This window comes from Lissotriton helveticus, chromosome 3_1 (assembly GCF_964261635.1).
Source record: "Lissotriton helveticus chromosome 3_1, aLisHel1.1, whole genome shotgun sequence".
In the NCBI taxonomy this organism is placed as follows: Eukaryota; Metazoa; Chordata; class Amphibia; order Caudata; family Salamandridae; genus Lissotriton; species Lissotriton helveticus.
Window position 1 is genome coordinate 687,230,677 of NC_136061.1, and position 15,284 is coordinate 687,245,960.

A 15,284-nucleotide genomic window follows, 5' to 3' on the forward strand; every position below is an offset into this window, starting at 1 on the left:
TTGGCTTTTATTTATTTGTATAGTTTTATGTAGTGCCGCCCTGCCACGACCACGAGTGGGCTTCGGAGCGCTGTAAGGGCGAGGCAGGTAACAGACTGCGCACGGTGTAACTAGAAAGCAGACACCGGGAGACAGACTTTTGGTTATTACACTACAGACTTTCAGAGTGTGTGGTAAAGCGGCATATTTACTTTACATCTGTAAGACACAGCCAGCAGTGCCAATCTGTGAGCAGAGTGGCATCGAGACCAGACCACCCGTGCCCGGTGTGTGTGTGCTTGTTGGGGGCGGGGCCTCGCGGAGCTATAGCACCCTCGTACTCTGCTGATACCCCATTTCCACATGCAGCCCAAATCAGGGACCCTCTTCCGAGGTCCCATGCCACTGGTAGGGCAGTGGCGTAGGGAGATTGCCACGCGCACTAATGGAAGCTGAAAACACCCCCAACCCTAATGTCCCCATTTAGGTGCTGAAATGCAGACACATATATGGGTGCAGAGAGTCCCTTAAACCCCAGAGAACCTTAGATCATTGGGCCCCGGTGCCACTGCACCTGCTGCACTACTGATAGGCCCCCCATGGGAGGGGAGCGTTATAAATAGAGTGAGTGCCCGCACAGAGAGGGGCTTCGATTCTCTGGACACAGATCCATTTCAGACCACCCGTTGATAGAGGTGGTAGATAGGGTGAATACAACACAAATGATATGCAATAAAAAAATATATGCACATTTGAAATTGCTAGAAACACGCGCAAATACATGCAGTGTCATGAGTTGAAAGTTGCAATAATTGGGCGAGCAAGAAGGGAGACTATCTATGCTGTTCTAGTGATTTCTGTGTTAAGTTAGAGACTTTGCTATTGTCACGTGTCAGAATGATTGTGTTTTCTAATTGCTACGTGACATAATTGTTGCGGATTCAAAATACCTTTAGTCTTCTCTGGTGTACACAGATCATGAAACACTTCAGTCCCACAATACTGTCCTCATCTTTGTCCCCAAACCAAGGACTCATTGGTACCACAAAGGCTAGCCTGGGGTGGCTCTTCTGCTACATCATACACCCCACAGAAGCTCCCCTCCCCCTAATCTCCTGATGCTTGTGCATCCAGTGTCCACAAGGCAGATCTGCACGGATCTCCGCTCCCTCGGGGTTATGATGGTGAATGCCCACAGTCAGTGCCAACTACCACTCTTTCGTTGCCAGTCCAAAGCTGCTGTGTTTGAGACAGGGCCCCCATGCAAGCTCAGCAGTCACATTCAGCCCCCTTGGCACTGCTTAATGTAAATGCACATCTTTGGCTATGCAAGTGAATCCCTTCAGCAGGGGCCCTTCAGACTCGTAGCACTAGAGTGTCTCCCACTTTATTCTGCTCTTGGTTGATTGTGGAGCTAAGGGCCTTGTAAATCCCAGGTACCACTATTATTTTCTAAAAGTAAAGGTTAATTTGCCTTTGCCCACTTTCAGCTCCACAGAGGATGCAAGCACAACCCCAATGTATATCCCTGCTAACTTCCATGACCACGTTCCAATGCCTATCACAGTTTGTGGGGAATCCCCGCCATATGCACCCCTACCCTCGCTCATTTTAATCACTGGTCGGGCCATTTTCTCCAATCACTCCCTGGTGGACATGGTCGGTGCCCTGTGCTATCCCTTGGTCTCCCCGCTCCATTATTAGATCACAGTTGCATTTATGACGGGAGTTGTGTGTGTGTGGTCTCCTCTCTCCTCTCATGTTCCGCCGCACAGACGGATCTCTGCTCCTCTCGAGGTGTGTGCGGTAGGTCTAAGAACAGCACTTATTCTAAACGATTCCCCATACGCCCCCCCCCCACCCCTGTGGCTGGAGTCCAGACCCCTCTTACCTGCTCTCTTCCGGGGGTGTCCGGCCGCCCTGCCACGGGAGCCCTGGCTCTCCCCTGGCGGCGGTCTCCCCACACAGCCCCCCATGGCGGGCTCAGATCCGGGGGCTCGCCATCTCCCCGCCCCGCACGGGCTCTAGGCGCAGTTGATCCGGGTCCCTGGGGGTCTTCACTGAGCCTGCAGAGGGTGGGCGATGGCCCGTCCAGGCTACATGCATGGGTAAAAGAATACAGACCCCTGGAGAAGAAAGCCCCGGGTGTCCCTTGACCCCAGACCGGACAAGACTACAGAACGACCCACTCCCGGGCACTGGGTCCCCGAGCCCTCCACAGGAGGCCCGGCTCAGACGCTCCCGGACAGAACCCCACAGCCCCGAGCAGCCTCAAAGCTGCCTCTTCCGCGACACTTTCCCGTGAGTTCCGCTCAACTCCTCTTCCTGAGACCCCTACGCGGCGTCAATGGCCCCTGTTACCGAGGCTCCGACGTCCCACCTGGGCTGAGCCTTAACTTGAGGTGGTCTGCCTGCACCCCCCCCCCACTCCGGTGCGCCCCGTGCCGGCTCCTCGGACTCCGAGTTCTCACGTTTGTTTCCAGTTCCTCGTTCCACTTCCCTCAGCTGAGCGGGCTCTTCCCCCCCAGGTGAGCATGTGACTCCTCCTGGAGCTGAGGGTGACGGGGCCCCACCTCCACCAGCTGCGCGCCGCCTCCCGTCTCATTTGCTGCTGATGCGTATATTGGGCGCAACACATGTAAACATACAGCCACAAGAGTGGTGCTGCAGTGAGGAGCGGCTTGTGAGAACTTGAGCACGCTTGAAAGCGTTCAGCTTGTAGAAAGGGAGGGCTGATTGAGTGGTGGTGAGGGCGGTCACTTCATGTGGTAAAATATCCCCACTCCTCTTCTCCCGGCGAGTCTTCTTCATTGAGAAAACAAGCACATGGGCAGAGAAGGCACAACACAAGTGTGGCAGAGGCGAGAAAGTATACAAGGGAGACAGCTGGAATACACATGCAAATTCGTAGAGTGCCTAAACAAAGAGAAACAAGTCAGGTCCCGGGCCGGGAGCCAATCACAGCGCGGCCCGGGAAATGACATCACGGGGGTGTCCCGGGCCGGCAGCCAATCACAGCGCGGCCCGGGGAATGACGTCACGGGGGTGTCCCGGGCCGGCAGCCAATCACAGCGCGGCCCGGGACACACGGCAACAAGGGGCAGGACTTAAAAAAAGAGTCAGAAACGCCCACGATTCGCGTTCTGACTGGGAAAAAGGGATTGACACTGATGTCTTCCAATGGCTAGCCTCCATTTATGGAGCTAGCCAATGGAAGAAGGGGCGGTTTCAAGTCCCCACTACTGAGATAACATTAGATTTCGCCCGGGGCGGGGCACTGCTTCGCGCAGTGCTACGGCCAGGGCGAAACCTAAAAACAATTGACACAGTTCATAGCAAACTCCTCTAATCCTTTTCTGAGCAATGTTTTGATTACACCAAAGACTCTAAAAATATTGTTCCTGGATATTAAAAAGACAGTACAGCTTTTCCCTTCCCTAATCAGCTTTAAATAGGTAGTATCCTGCAAAATCTCTTGGATCTCAAAGACTTATATTAACCAGTTGAGGTAGCACCTGTCATGTGTGATTTTGCAACGGTCAGACTAGACAAAAAACATCTTTGTATCAACCAATACTGGGTGATCGAGACACTCTTCATTACAGTGTTGCAGGGATTCTGCCCTAAAACAGAACTATGAGCAGGATTATAGGACCTTGGTTTAAAGGGACTGAGTCCTCCTACTTCATTAGAACAAATAGGTCCTGTACCGACAAGCTATAGTGTCTCACTTGCTCTCCTACTCACTAACAGAGAAACAAATGATTGGACTCCCCAGAACACAACACTCTCAGATGTCTCAGGACTCGAGGTAACAAGACACACCTTTTCGCTTGCATTCTTGTACTTGTCCACAATAAGATCTTGACAGAGATACGAAAGTTTAAAATATTTATTTTAACTAATGTGCCCTAGTATGCAGTATATATGTCACAGCACGCAGGAAAATGCATAGTACAAATATTGTCAGCATAGCAGCTAGTTCAAAAATCATGAAGTGACATGTCATCATGAAAAGACAATAGAGCTCTTCTCCCTGGAAAGGTCCCTCTCCAAGTGTTTCCAACTATTTGTGTATTCCCGTAAAACAAAGTGTGCTGTCGAAACAACAGCTGCATCGGTATGTTTTGTCTAGGTGCTAAGCCCTGACCAGAACAAAATAACAAAGGGCATTGTTGCTCAACTTTGCACATAATGTTCAGTCAAAATTCCAGGAAAAAGCAGAGAGTGAACACAGCGATGAGTTATCAAGTGAAAACAGCCATAGAAAGTATTGCAAAAATTAAAGACATGTAGTAACATGCGCAAAGCAGCAGGCACGCTGCAACGTGCTCATGCTAACTTAATGAAGACGACAATTTCCCTATGGGCCACGTGACATCAGATCATTTCTTTATCGTGAAGGTTGCAATAATAATCGGTAAACCCTGTAGTTTAGGCATAAGGACTTCAGTCTGCTGATATCTATACCAATATTTTATTGCTGAATGTGTTGTAAACCCTTATGAAAAAGGTCAACTGTAAATTTTGTAAGGCTGCCACATTTCACTCCCACCTTTCAACAAAAGTACTCAGGGCTGTTTTGATTGTGGTGACTTTTCAAATGCTACAGATTTGTATAAATATATGACAATGGGGTGAGAGTACTTGCACCTTCTGGCTCACAGTGATCTCTACATTACATGCCAAGATGAGTTTTTACATTAGCAGTGATCATTATTTGTATAACAACTTTTACAAGCATTACAGCATTTCAGCACTTTCTTAAATTGAGTTGCCATATTCTTTAATGTATGGGGTGCCCATCAACTGGATGTGTATGGCTGTTTGAATGTGTCAACTGCTACATAGTTTAATGTATACACTTGATCAATTTGCTGCACTGTTCAATTTGGAACTTGATTGAGAGGTAATCCTTTGAGCCTCTTTTAGGTGTACTTTGGTTGGACGCTAAATGGAGCGTGTTTATCGTCAGTTGTTCTTTTCATGTAACTAAAGATAGAGACCCACACGAAGCAAATTTCGCCTCCATATTTTCGCTGGATCAGCAAGAAGTTTTTCTGCTGAATTATGAAAAAATGCTGGTCAGGTCTGACAATAAGTGTGCTACCATCCTCAGCCAACTTGCAGGATTGGACGTGTAGTAAACAGCAAAATGTATCCTAATTTGCGGGGGGGTGAGTTAGGAGTATCTCCCTCCTGTTCTTGAGACCCAATCTCTTTATTACTGACATTCCCTGACTAGTGAGATTTGTAACGCCAATTATTCTAATGTAAAATTCTGGAATGCTCACTTACAACTATGACTGCAAGATGTGTCACTGAGTTAGGCGCTCGCTTCTGACATCGGATGTGACCGGAGACTACAATGTTTAATCCTGGGAGACACACTTTAACCACTTATCCCATCCAGGTCACAGAATTGAGTGCTTTTAGACTATATAAAAACATTATTAGCAATATTTGAAAGCCAAGACCATTGGTGACATGTTTATATGCAGTGTTTTGTCGTGTTTTAAGTCAAACCGTGAGGAACCCAACTATTCTAGATTTAGCTGTTACAGAGCCTTTTTAGGTTTCGACCTGGCGAGGGGCAAAGCCCCTCCCAGATCGAAAACTATTGTCTACAGTAGGGATGTTCGGACCGCCTCTGTTTCCAATTGGCTAGCTCCATAAATGGAGACTAGCCATTGGGAGACAGAGGCTGTCAATCGCGCTCTCTCTTGAAAACGCGATTCGGGGGCGTTTCTGGTGCTTTTTTAAAGCCCCGCCCCTTTGTCCCGGGCCGCGCTGCGATTGGCTGCCGGCCCGGGACACCCCCGTGACGTCATTCCCGGGCCGCGCTGTGATTGGCTGCCGGCCGGGACACCCCCGTGACGTCAGCCAATCACAGCGCGGCCCGGGACCTGACTTGTTAGGTTTTGCCTCGGCAATGCGTACGAAGTACGCATGCGCCAGCAAAATCTAATGTTTTCCTCTGTGGAGGGGGGTTGTTTTTGTGTCATTTCATGCCGACCACGAGCCCAGGTGAGTGCTTGTCTTACTTAGCTAGTGCAGTCATGGCTAAAAACGAGCTGGTGCAGAAAGCCAAACTGGCAGAACAGGCCGAGAGATACGATGACATGGCACAGAACATGAAGAAGGTAACGGAGGAATTTACATCCCGCTCCCGCACGTTTTCGCTCTTCATGTATTTTTTCTGTCTGCTTTTGTTTACATCCCGCTCCCGCCCCCCCCCCCCCTCCACCGCCAACGGAGGAAGCCTTCCCGACCCCCCTCCCGCTGTCCCCCCCCACCGCCAACGGAGGAAGCCTCCCCCCCCCCCCCGCTCGGTAGTTATGCGCTTGTTCACTAGTAGATGCTTCTTACACTGTCCGCTGGTGCCACTTAAAGCACTGATCACTGGTACATGCTTCTAGTGCTTAATTTGAGCCTGTGTGGGCACCAACAATTAATTCTCCTCATTAGACTTTTTCCGAGAGCAAGAGAAGGAAACGAACACAAAACAGAAAGACGGGGGAGGAGAAAGACGGAAACCCCGCCATAAACGGAGAAAGCAGGAACCTGTAAAACTGAGATAAGGGGGCAGGGAGTGACTGGCAGCGAATTAAATAGGGCAGCGGTGGATTTAAGGCTCCGCACCCTTGGTATTCGACAGGCTGACATTTTATAGCGCCAAACACAGGTGTCTGAGCAGCGCTTTAGTCCCCAGCACTTGTTATTTCACAAACGAAGCGCTGCGGGCTTCTCCCTCTGCCCTCAGCGGCTCTCCTTCCTCAGAGTGCCTCTGCCTGCCAGCCCCACTCTTTCCACACTGCCCGCCAGTGCCAGCTTCTCCCTGACGGTGCCACATCAAACCGCCAACTGTACCCAGCAAACTCCTCAGGCTGGTTGTGGAAGCGGAGAATAAGCTTCGGGACAATCCAGGGTCTTCTCTGCTCGGACTAAACACACCCCGCTGCTGGACGCTGTGTCCCTTCTTCTCCTCTCCTCTCGCTTCCTCTCACCCTCCCCCCTCCTTTTGCCCTCTTCTCTTTTCCTCTCCTTCCCTCTTCCTCTCCTACCCTCCTCCTTTTGCCCTCTCCTCCCCTCCTCCTTTCACCCTCCTCCTTTCGCCCTCTTTCCCTCTTCCTTTCGTCCTCATTTTCCCTCTTCCTTTTGCCCTCTCCTCCTCCTTTCGTCCCTCCCCGCCCCTCTTCCTTTCGCCCTCTTCCCCTCCTCCTTTCACCCTCTTTCTTGTGCCCTCTCCTCCCCTCCTTTCGCCCACTTTCCCTCCTCCTTTTGCCCGCTCCTTCTCTCTTCCTTTGGCCCTCTCCTCCTTTCGTCCCTCCCCTCTTCCTTTCGTCCTCTCCTCCCCTCTTCCTTTCGTCCCACTTCCTTCTTCCTTTCACCCTCTCTTCCACTCCTCCTTTCACCCTCTCTTCCCCTCCTCCTTTCACCCTCTCCTCCTTCTCCTTTCACCCTCTCCTCCTCCTTTCGTCCCTCCTTCCCTTGCTCTCCTCCAGCTGCATTTCGCTCCTGTTCATCCCATGACCTGCTCTCGTTTCCCAAATTTCTATTTTTATGCTCTGACATGCGTGCTTTTATGGTTTTCCTTTAAGTGTTGACCTTTTTTATTACCCAGACTTTAAAGGCTTTTGGATCTCCGTCTGCAAGGCCTGCGGCGAGCGCATCGCACGAGGGGACACCCTGCCGGCGCTTTACTGCTTTCCGTGTACAGTGTACACACGGGGGCCTCACCCGCCCCCCTTCGCCTCCAATACAACCAATCTGCTACCCGCTTCTAAGCAGAAGCAGGCTAGAGGCATGTGTCAGACCCTAGGTACTGGAAAGGCACTTCGTAAATTCAAATCCTAGCTGCCCTCTGACGTAAGCCCTTGGACGGGTCATTTCTACATCTGGATTTTGGCAGCTCAGATGTCAAACAGGCCTGCACCTATCCTTCTGCTTTCCCTCTTCCTTTCGTCCTCATTTTCCCTCTTCCTTTTGCCCTCTCCTCCTCCTTTCGTCCTTCCCCGCCCCTCTTCCTTTCGCCCTCTTCCCCTCCTCCTTTCACCCTCTTTCTTGCGCCCTCTCCTCCCCTCCTTTCGCCCACTTTCCCTCCTCCTTTTGCCCGCTCCTTCTCTCTTCCTTTAGCCCTCTCCTCCTTTCGTCCCTCCCCTCTTCCTTTCGTCCCACCTTCCTTCTTCCTTTCACCCTCTCTTCCACTCCTCCTTTCACCCTCTCTTCCCCTCCTCCTTTCACCCTCTCCTCCTTCTCCTTTCACCCTCTCCTCCTCCTTTCGTTCCCTTGCTCTCCTCCAGCTGCATTTCGCTCCTGTTCATCCCATGACCTGCTCTCGTTTCCCAAATTTCTATTTTTATGCTCTGACATGCGTGCTTTTATGGTTTTCCTTTAAGTGTTGACCTTTTTTTATTACCCAGACTTTAAAGGCTTTTGGATCTCCGTCTGCAAGGCCTGCGGCGAGCGCATCGCACGAGGGGACACCCTGCCTGGCAGTCGCTGACTAATACAAAGTGTATGGGTGGGAAATTATGGGCCTCGTACATTAAGGAAAGACAAGTTCGGTATGTTAAAATAAATGGTTTACAGTGTGCAAAAAAGTATGGATTCCTTCAGAAAAAGTGACAGGAATAACTAACATACGAATCGAGTTACACTCATTTCCCTAAAATGTATCCATCTGAAAGTACCATGCCTCCATAGACGACTTTAGGTCACCCTATATGGAAATCTGTATGTCTGAGAGTGAATATGTGACTGTGTGTGAGGGACAGGTGTCTAATGAATGGACTTGTGACCATGTGTGTGTAATTGATAGTTTAATGACAGGTGGGCATGAGATTGCTGGTGTTTGCTGTATGTGTATGTGTGAGAGTTAACATGCAGCAATGTGTGTGTATGGTTGCATGTGCGACGAATGGGTGTGTAGCTTCATGTGTGTGTTTGACAGTGTTGCCACGAGTCAACGTGATGTTAATTGTGTGACATTTGCAGTTTCAGTTGCCTGCTGTTGGTGGACCTGAGTAGCGCTTGGAGATTAGAACTTGCCCTTGATCTATGTCTTATTTATACCATCTACTTGCAGAATAATAGATCCACTTCCTTGTCTCCGTCAGGAGAATTTATTCAAAATCAATAAGAGAAAATAAACGTATATTTTAAATGTAAAACTCAAGTAAGTAAGCTTCATTCATCAAGGGCAAAGGCGTACTGCAGTCCTGACATCCCACTCCGGCTATCAGCCTCTTCACAAATCCTCTTCCTGTCTTTCTTGTTAGATCCCTCTTTCTGCCACTCACTCCTTTGCACTTTTCCCTGCACCCTCTCGTCTGTTTATCTTCCATCACTTTTCCTATTAATCCTTTGCAACACTCCCTCTGTTCTTTATATCACTATTACATCTATTTCTTGTCTCTAATTTCCTCAAACTCATTATCTTTTGCTACTCCTAAATGTATGCTCCCCAGCACACTACCCCTTTCTTTCGCCCTCTCTCTTTCATCTATTTCTAAAGTCACATTTATATCACTTTGTCCTATTTACTGTTTTTCATATCCCCATATCCCTTTTTTCTATATTAACCTTTCCACAAGCTTTCTATTTCTACTGCTCACTTTTACTTGCAATAGAGAAATATTACTGAACTAAATATGTATATTCTGTTAATATCTCATATCGGCATGAAGGAGGGGTTAGAGAGCCTGACAGCATTTTCATTTAATGGTTTATGAGTTTACATCATCGTCTACGTAGCCTTTCAGGAGCTAATATTCACATCTATAACAATCATCTGGATTTTTTGCGCCTTAGAAGGAATCCGCAGCATCTCTGTCACACAGCTCATTTAAGAGTATAGGGTCTGGACCAGCCTTATGTCCTCAAGCAGTTTCCCATTTTCTGTTCTCTGTGCCTCACCCAAAAGCGTTTATCTACTTGGAAGGTGGTCTGGTTTGGTTGATCAGTGTTGCCAGACCAGTTGTTCATTTGCAGGCAGGTCCTTGATTTCCAAAGAAAGTCGAGTATGCTTCATAAGGCTTGAGGAAATATCTCTGGCTAGCTGACAGTTTTATGTATACAATATATTATTGGTCAGGTGCCAGTATATTTGCTCCAAATTTCTCCAGACCCTTCTTGCATCGCTCTTTTTTCTACTTTGTAAAAGAAAGCATGGATAATAAATTCACTTTTTTTTTTAAAAATGAAAGGAAAAAAACAAGCGGTGTCTTTGGACAAGACTCGGTGCGGTGCTTAATCTCTGTTTACCACTTTTTCTGTCTGCTTTCTCTCCATGGTGACCACTTTTCAGAGTATTAGTGCTGTAGTTGTTATCTCTTTCAACAAGAACAACTATTTTCCGAGTCGCTCCTGGGAAGAGTCCAGTTAATATTGCAGGCCTTTAGTCCTGAGGGGTCCATATTTCCCGGGACAGTCTTCTATCACAGCTTGGCCTCACTACGCTGGCTGATGTGCTTGGAACGTTGAAATCGCATTTGCGAGAGATTAAGCTATTGCCATTGTAAATGACAATGCCATTTATGTATCTGTTTTCAAAACCAACACATACATAAAAAGTTTGTCATTCACAAAGCAAATAGCTCAAACTTTTCCAAGGGCGAAACCGTTGCATTGTAAATGCTTGTTTCATTGAGTTGTACATAATTAGAAGATGAAAAAATACACCCTTTATTCATGCAGTCACTTTGACTCCGAATTGGTACTGGGCTGCATCCATGTTTGACTCACACGGATGATGACCCACCAGTATGATGACAATATATCCTTCTTGAGGGAACGTTGTTGCAGACTTTGTAGGTGAACTAAACAGAGACACTGATTGCAGCGGTGAGCCATACTTTCTAACATCTTTCAAACAGAGTAAATAAGGTTGCAACTAATACCTCTCAGCCCTCAAGGTCTTCAGATGGAACAGCCTGAATATAACATTGTATTTTATAAAGAGAATGTTTATGATGTTTAAATATTTAATTTACATGTGTATTTGATCATGATGTCCATCGTTGTCATAACACAGCAGTGAAGAAGAAAATATTTTGGTTTGAGTAAACAGCTCATGATTTCCCCAAAGATACAAATCCTGGCTAAACCAGGCCAGATTGTCAAATTGTCTTTGGAGGGGTCGTCGGGCTCTTGATGAGCTGATGAATCATTTTTAGTAGGTGAAGAGAACGAGGCAAACAAGAAAACTCCAAACGAAGTCTGGCTGTGCATCAAGTCAGAGTCTGCCTGTAATATTGGTTTTGGTAGATAATCAACTAGCTATGAGCAAAAGGTGGAACTTAAAGATACCTCCCTAGGCTAAGCAAGAGTAAATAAAAGAGCCCTGCCAAGATCTGCATCCTGGAGGTAAAATGTAGTTGAATAGGCTTTTCAACAAAGAAAATATGTCAGACAGTTAATGTTCATCCCGCAGCTGGCTTTGCTCTTAAAGCTATGATTTCAGACGACAGCTACCCTTCCTTTCCCAAAAAAATGCAATATTACTGTATGCTGTCTACGTATAACACAAAATATAACAACGGATTTTTTGTTCCCAGGCACCATGACCTAGGGTTATACATGGTTTGTGTATAAATCAGCTAACTGAAAATGACATATATTTAAGAAAAACAAAAATGATTTTCAGGGCCTGAATTCGAAACATATGCATTGTTCCTGTTTGCACTGTGGCACACCTGTTACTAAGTGCACCCAGCCAGCACATTCGTTATTATATATTCGCTATGTTTCGGTACAGTGCCCTCGATTATACTTTAAAATGAGATGCCCCCAATGGAGACGTGAACTCTGCAAGTATGAACCTGGAGCTCCGTCTTTCACTAGAGGCAGATTGGCTTTATTACATCCATCTGCAGGGCATGTCTGGGACCCCTTTCTAGTCTTGTTCGGGACTTTCACTTAGCGGGGCGCACTAACTCTGTGCCACCTCATATACGGTGCACATTCAAGGTGTTGTTGAAGACTTCGTTATCTTTGCCCCCGCTTCTGCAATATGGTGCCGTGATAAAGGGTTCTCTCATTTCGCTCAGCACATTATTAAATAGTTTACGTCGTGCAGCTTCATCATCTGTACTATGTTGATGAATATTTTGTTTGTGAGTTTGCATGCCGTGATGGAGCTGTAATAGAGCTTGCATCACATGTAGGAGATGGAAACCATTAGCGTTCTATCAAAGCAAGTATCATATCAGTTCTAAAGTAGTTTTGATGGTCTGAGAATGCTTCGAAATATAATGTAAATATCATACCTGGAAAGGTTCATAGAAGAAAGCTTCCACGCCCTCTGAAAGCCCTCGTATTAATCCAAAAGGATTTCCTAGGACATCAAGACCCAGCAAAAGGACATACATCTGTTTCAGAAACTGAAAAAAAAATTGAAGAAGTGAAAACATTTACATTAAAAACACATAAAATAATTGTTTGTCCATCACACATTGGGATATCCATAAGAGACATCGAAATTTGGATAGGTACCACAATTAAATGTTACACCTAAAAGCACCTGTAGGCGCTTGGACAAGTTACTTACCATGTTACTAACTTTGGCCAATCCTTGAACCTAGCGAGACTCTTTAAATCTGCATACAGACATTGTAAAAATATATGCTACTGGTTCTCAAACATGCAGAGGCTTCTTAATAAGATATATTCGATAGAATATTTGCCATTATTGAAAGATGTAACTAGCCAGCCTTATAGATGGCTTGTACCTGGACATGAATTGAGGGTTGACATAGGTAACTTGAAAGAATTTACAGTAAGGACTAAAAGTAGATTGTTCACTGCCTCCTAAACTGTAACCTCATATGTTCATGTTTGCTCTGAGTACTCTTTTTTATCTTGCCTAAACGCTAAACCTGACTATACAGATAGTTGCTGAGCCAAGCCAGTGGCTAGATTTATGCTCAATGAATAGTGTTGAGAAATAAATGACACATTGACGAAGCAAATGGATAGTCCAGTGAAACCTATTATACTGTGCATCGTGTGCCCAGGGGAGTAATCGAGTGGTCAGGTTGCAGTGTCTGCTGTACCCTAAAAGAAGGTAAAAATTAAAAAAAGGTGGAGTGATCAGAAGATGACAGCCCAGGAAACAGTCGCCTTAAAGTAAGTAGCCCAGCATCATTGTACATTTACTTGCCTCACACAGATATAATTAAAAAAAAGAAAAATTAACTGGTGGGAGTAGGGAGCATACAGAACAAGTATTTGCAATGCAATAGGTCTCGCATTAGGAAAGTGTGAGCTTTTGGTATTGTAAATTACACATTTTTTTAATATGTGTTGGCTTTGAAAATATATAAATTAATAGCATCGTTATTCACAAAGCCAATAGCTTACACTTTCCTAATACGAGTCCTATTGGCTATGGCAATGCTTGTTGGTAGCAAACAAGGACAGTGCTGTTGTGGTGCTGAGTGATGATGTGGTTATTGGCTATGGCAATGCTTGTTGGTAGCAAGCAATGACAGTGCTGTTGTGGTGCCGAGGGATGATGTGGTTATTGGCTATGGCAATGCTTGTTGGTAGCAAGCAAGGACAGTGCTGTTGTGGTGCTGAGTGATGATGTGGTTGGGCTGAGTGATGTGGTGGTGTATTAGAGTCTTGTGGTGGTGTATTAGAGGGATGTGGTGGTGTCCCAGAGTGATGTGGTGGTGTTCCAGAGTGATGGAGTAGGAGGGTGGAGTTGAAAGGTGGAGTTGGAGGGTGGAGTTGGAGGGTGGAGTTGGAGGGTGAAGTTGGAGGGTGGAGTTGGAGTTGGAGGGTGGAGTTGGAGTTGGAGGGTGGAGTTGGAGGGTGGAGTTGGAGGGTGGAGTTGAAGTTGGAGGGTGGAGTTGGAGTTGGAGGGTGGAGTTGGAGGGTGGAGTTGGAGGGTGGAGTTGGAGGGTGGAGTTGGAGTGTGGAATTGGAGTTGGAGGGTGGAATTGGAGTTGGAGGGTGGAATTGGAGTTGGAGGGTGGAATTGGAGTTGGAGGGTGGAATTGGAGTTGGAGGGTGGAATTGGAGTTGGAGGGTGGAGTTGGAGGGTGGAATTGGAGTTGGAGGGTGGAATTGGAGTTGGAGGGTGGAATTGGAGTTGGAGGGTGGAGTTGGAGGGTGGAGTTGGAGTTGGAGGGTGGAGTTGGAGTTGGAGGGTGGAGTTGGAGTTGGAGGGTGGAGTTGGAGGGTGGAGTTGGAGTTGGAGGGTGGAGTTGGAGGGTGGAGTTGGAGTTGGAGGGTTGAGTTGGAGGTTGGAGATGGAGGTTGGAGTTGGAGGTTGGAGTTGGAGGTTGGAGTTGGAGGTTGGAGTTTGGAGTTGGAGGTTGGAGTTGGAGGTTGGAGTTGGAGGTTGGAGTTGGAGGTTGGAGTTGGAGGGTGGAGGTGGAGTTGGAGGGTGGAGGTGGAGGTTGGAGGGTGGAGGGTGGAGTTGGAGGGTGGAGTTGGAGGGTGGAGTTGGAGGGTGGAGTTGGAGGGTGGAGTTGGAGGGTGGAGTTGGAGGGGGGAGTTGAAGTTGGAGGGTGGAGTTGAAGTTGGAGGGTGAAGTTGAAGTTGGAGGGTGGAGTTGGAGTTGGAGTGTGCAGTTGGAGTTGGAGTGTGGAGTTGGACTTGGAGGGTGGAGTTGAACTTGGAGGGTGGAGTTGGAGGGTGGAGACCTGATTGCAATCTTGGAAAATCAATCTGCCCACAGGCATCGTAAGATATGAGAGCAGAAACTGAACACAAAATTGACAGTCGTCTAAAAACACAAAACTGCTTTCTAGGGGTAGTGTGTAAACACAGAGGTAGTGTCTAAAACACGGAAAACAAACTGTTCTGTCTTTACAGTGCCCAAAGGGTTCAATACTAATTGAGGGTGAGAAAACATAAAACACATGCCTCAGCGGAGACTGGAGATGTGTTAATCTAAATTCACATAAGGAAGAAGCTTCTATATAAAAAACGCTGGTCTAAGAAAACGGGTATGAACAGACTGCACTCCAAATGCTTAGTTAAAACACACTGCATTCTAGTTTATGAAGACTAATAAAACTCTTACAAAGCTTGAGCAACAAAAACAGCATATACGCACAGCATGTGTATTGAAGGGTGGGTGGAAGTAGCGACTGGTGTGCCTGCTTAAAAACAAGCACTCAGCATTGCTGTGGCGAGGGGCGGGGGAGCGGGAGCGGGAGGCATTCATTTGAAGAATGATGCCGAGGCTCAGACAAATGGTGGAATGGTGGTGTGCGAGTGGCTGCCTTTCAAGTCTAATGGGGGGGGAGGCGGGGGAGCAAATGGCAAGCGCGTGCCCGGCGCACTTGCAC

General features: G+C 47.2%; 1 protein-coding gene across 2 annotated transcripts in view; it reads right to left on the bottom strand.

Annotated features, from left to right (window-relative positions):
• The window catches only part of VPS13C (vacuolar protein sorting 13 homolog C), a 2,773,485-nt gene that overhangs the window by 498,062 nt on the left and 2,260,139 nt on the right, over window positions 1-15,284 (bottom strand). For both annotated transcript variants that reach the window (XM_078680824.1, XM_078680823.1), the window contains exon 74: window positions 12,249-12,362. In XM_078680824.1, the coding sequence (XP_078536950.1) occupies window positions 12,249-12,362 (114 nt within the window). The remainder of the gene's footprint in view (window positions 1-12,248; window positions 12,363-15,284) is intronic.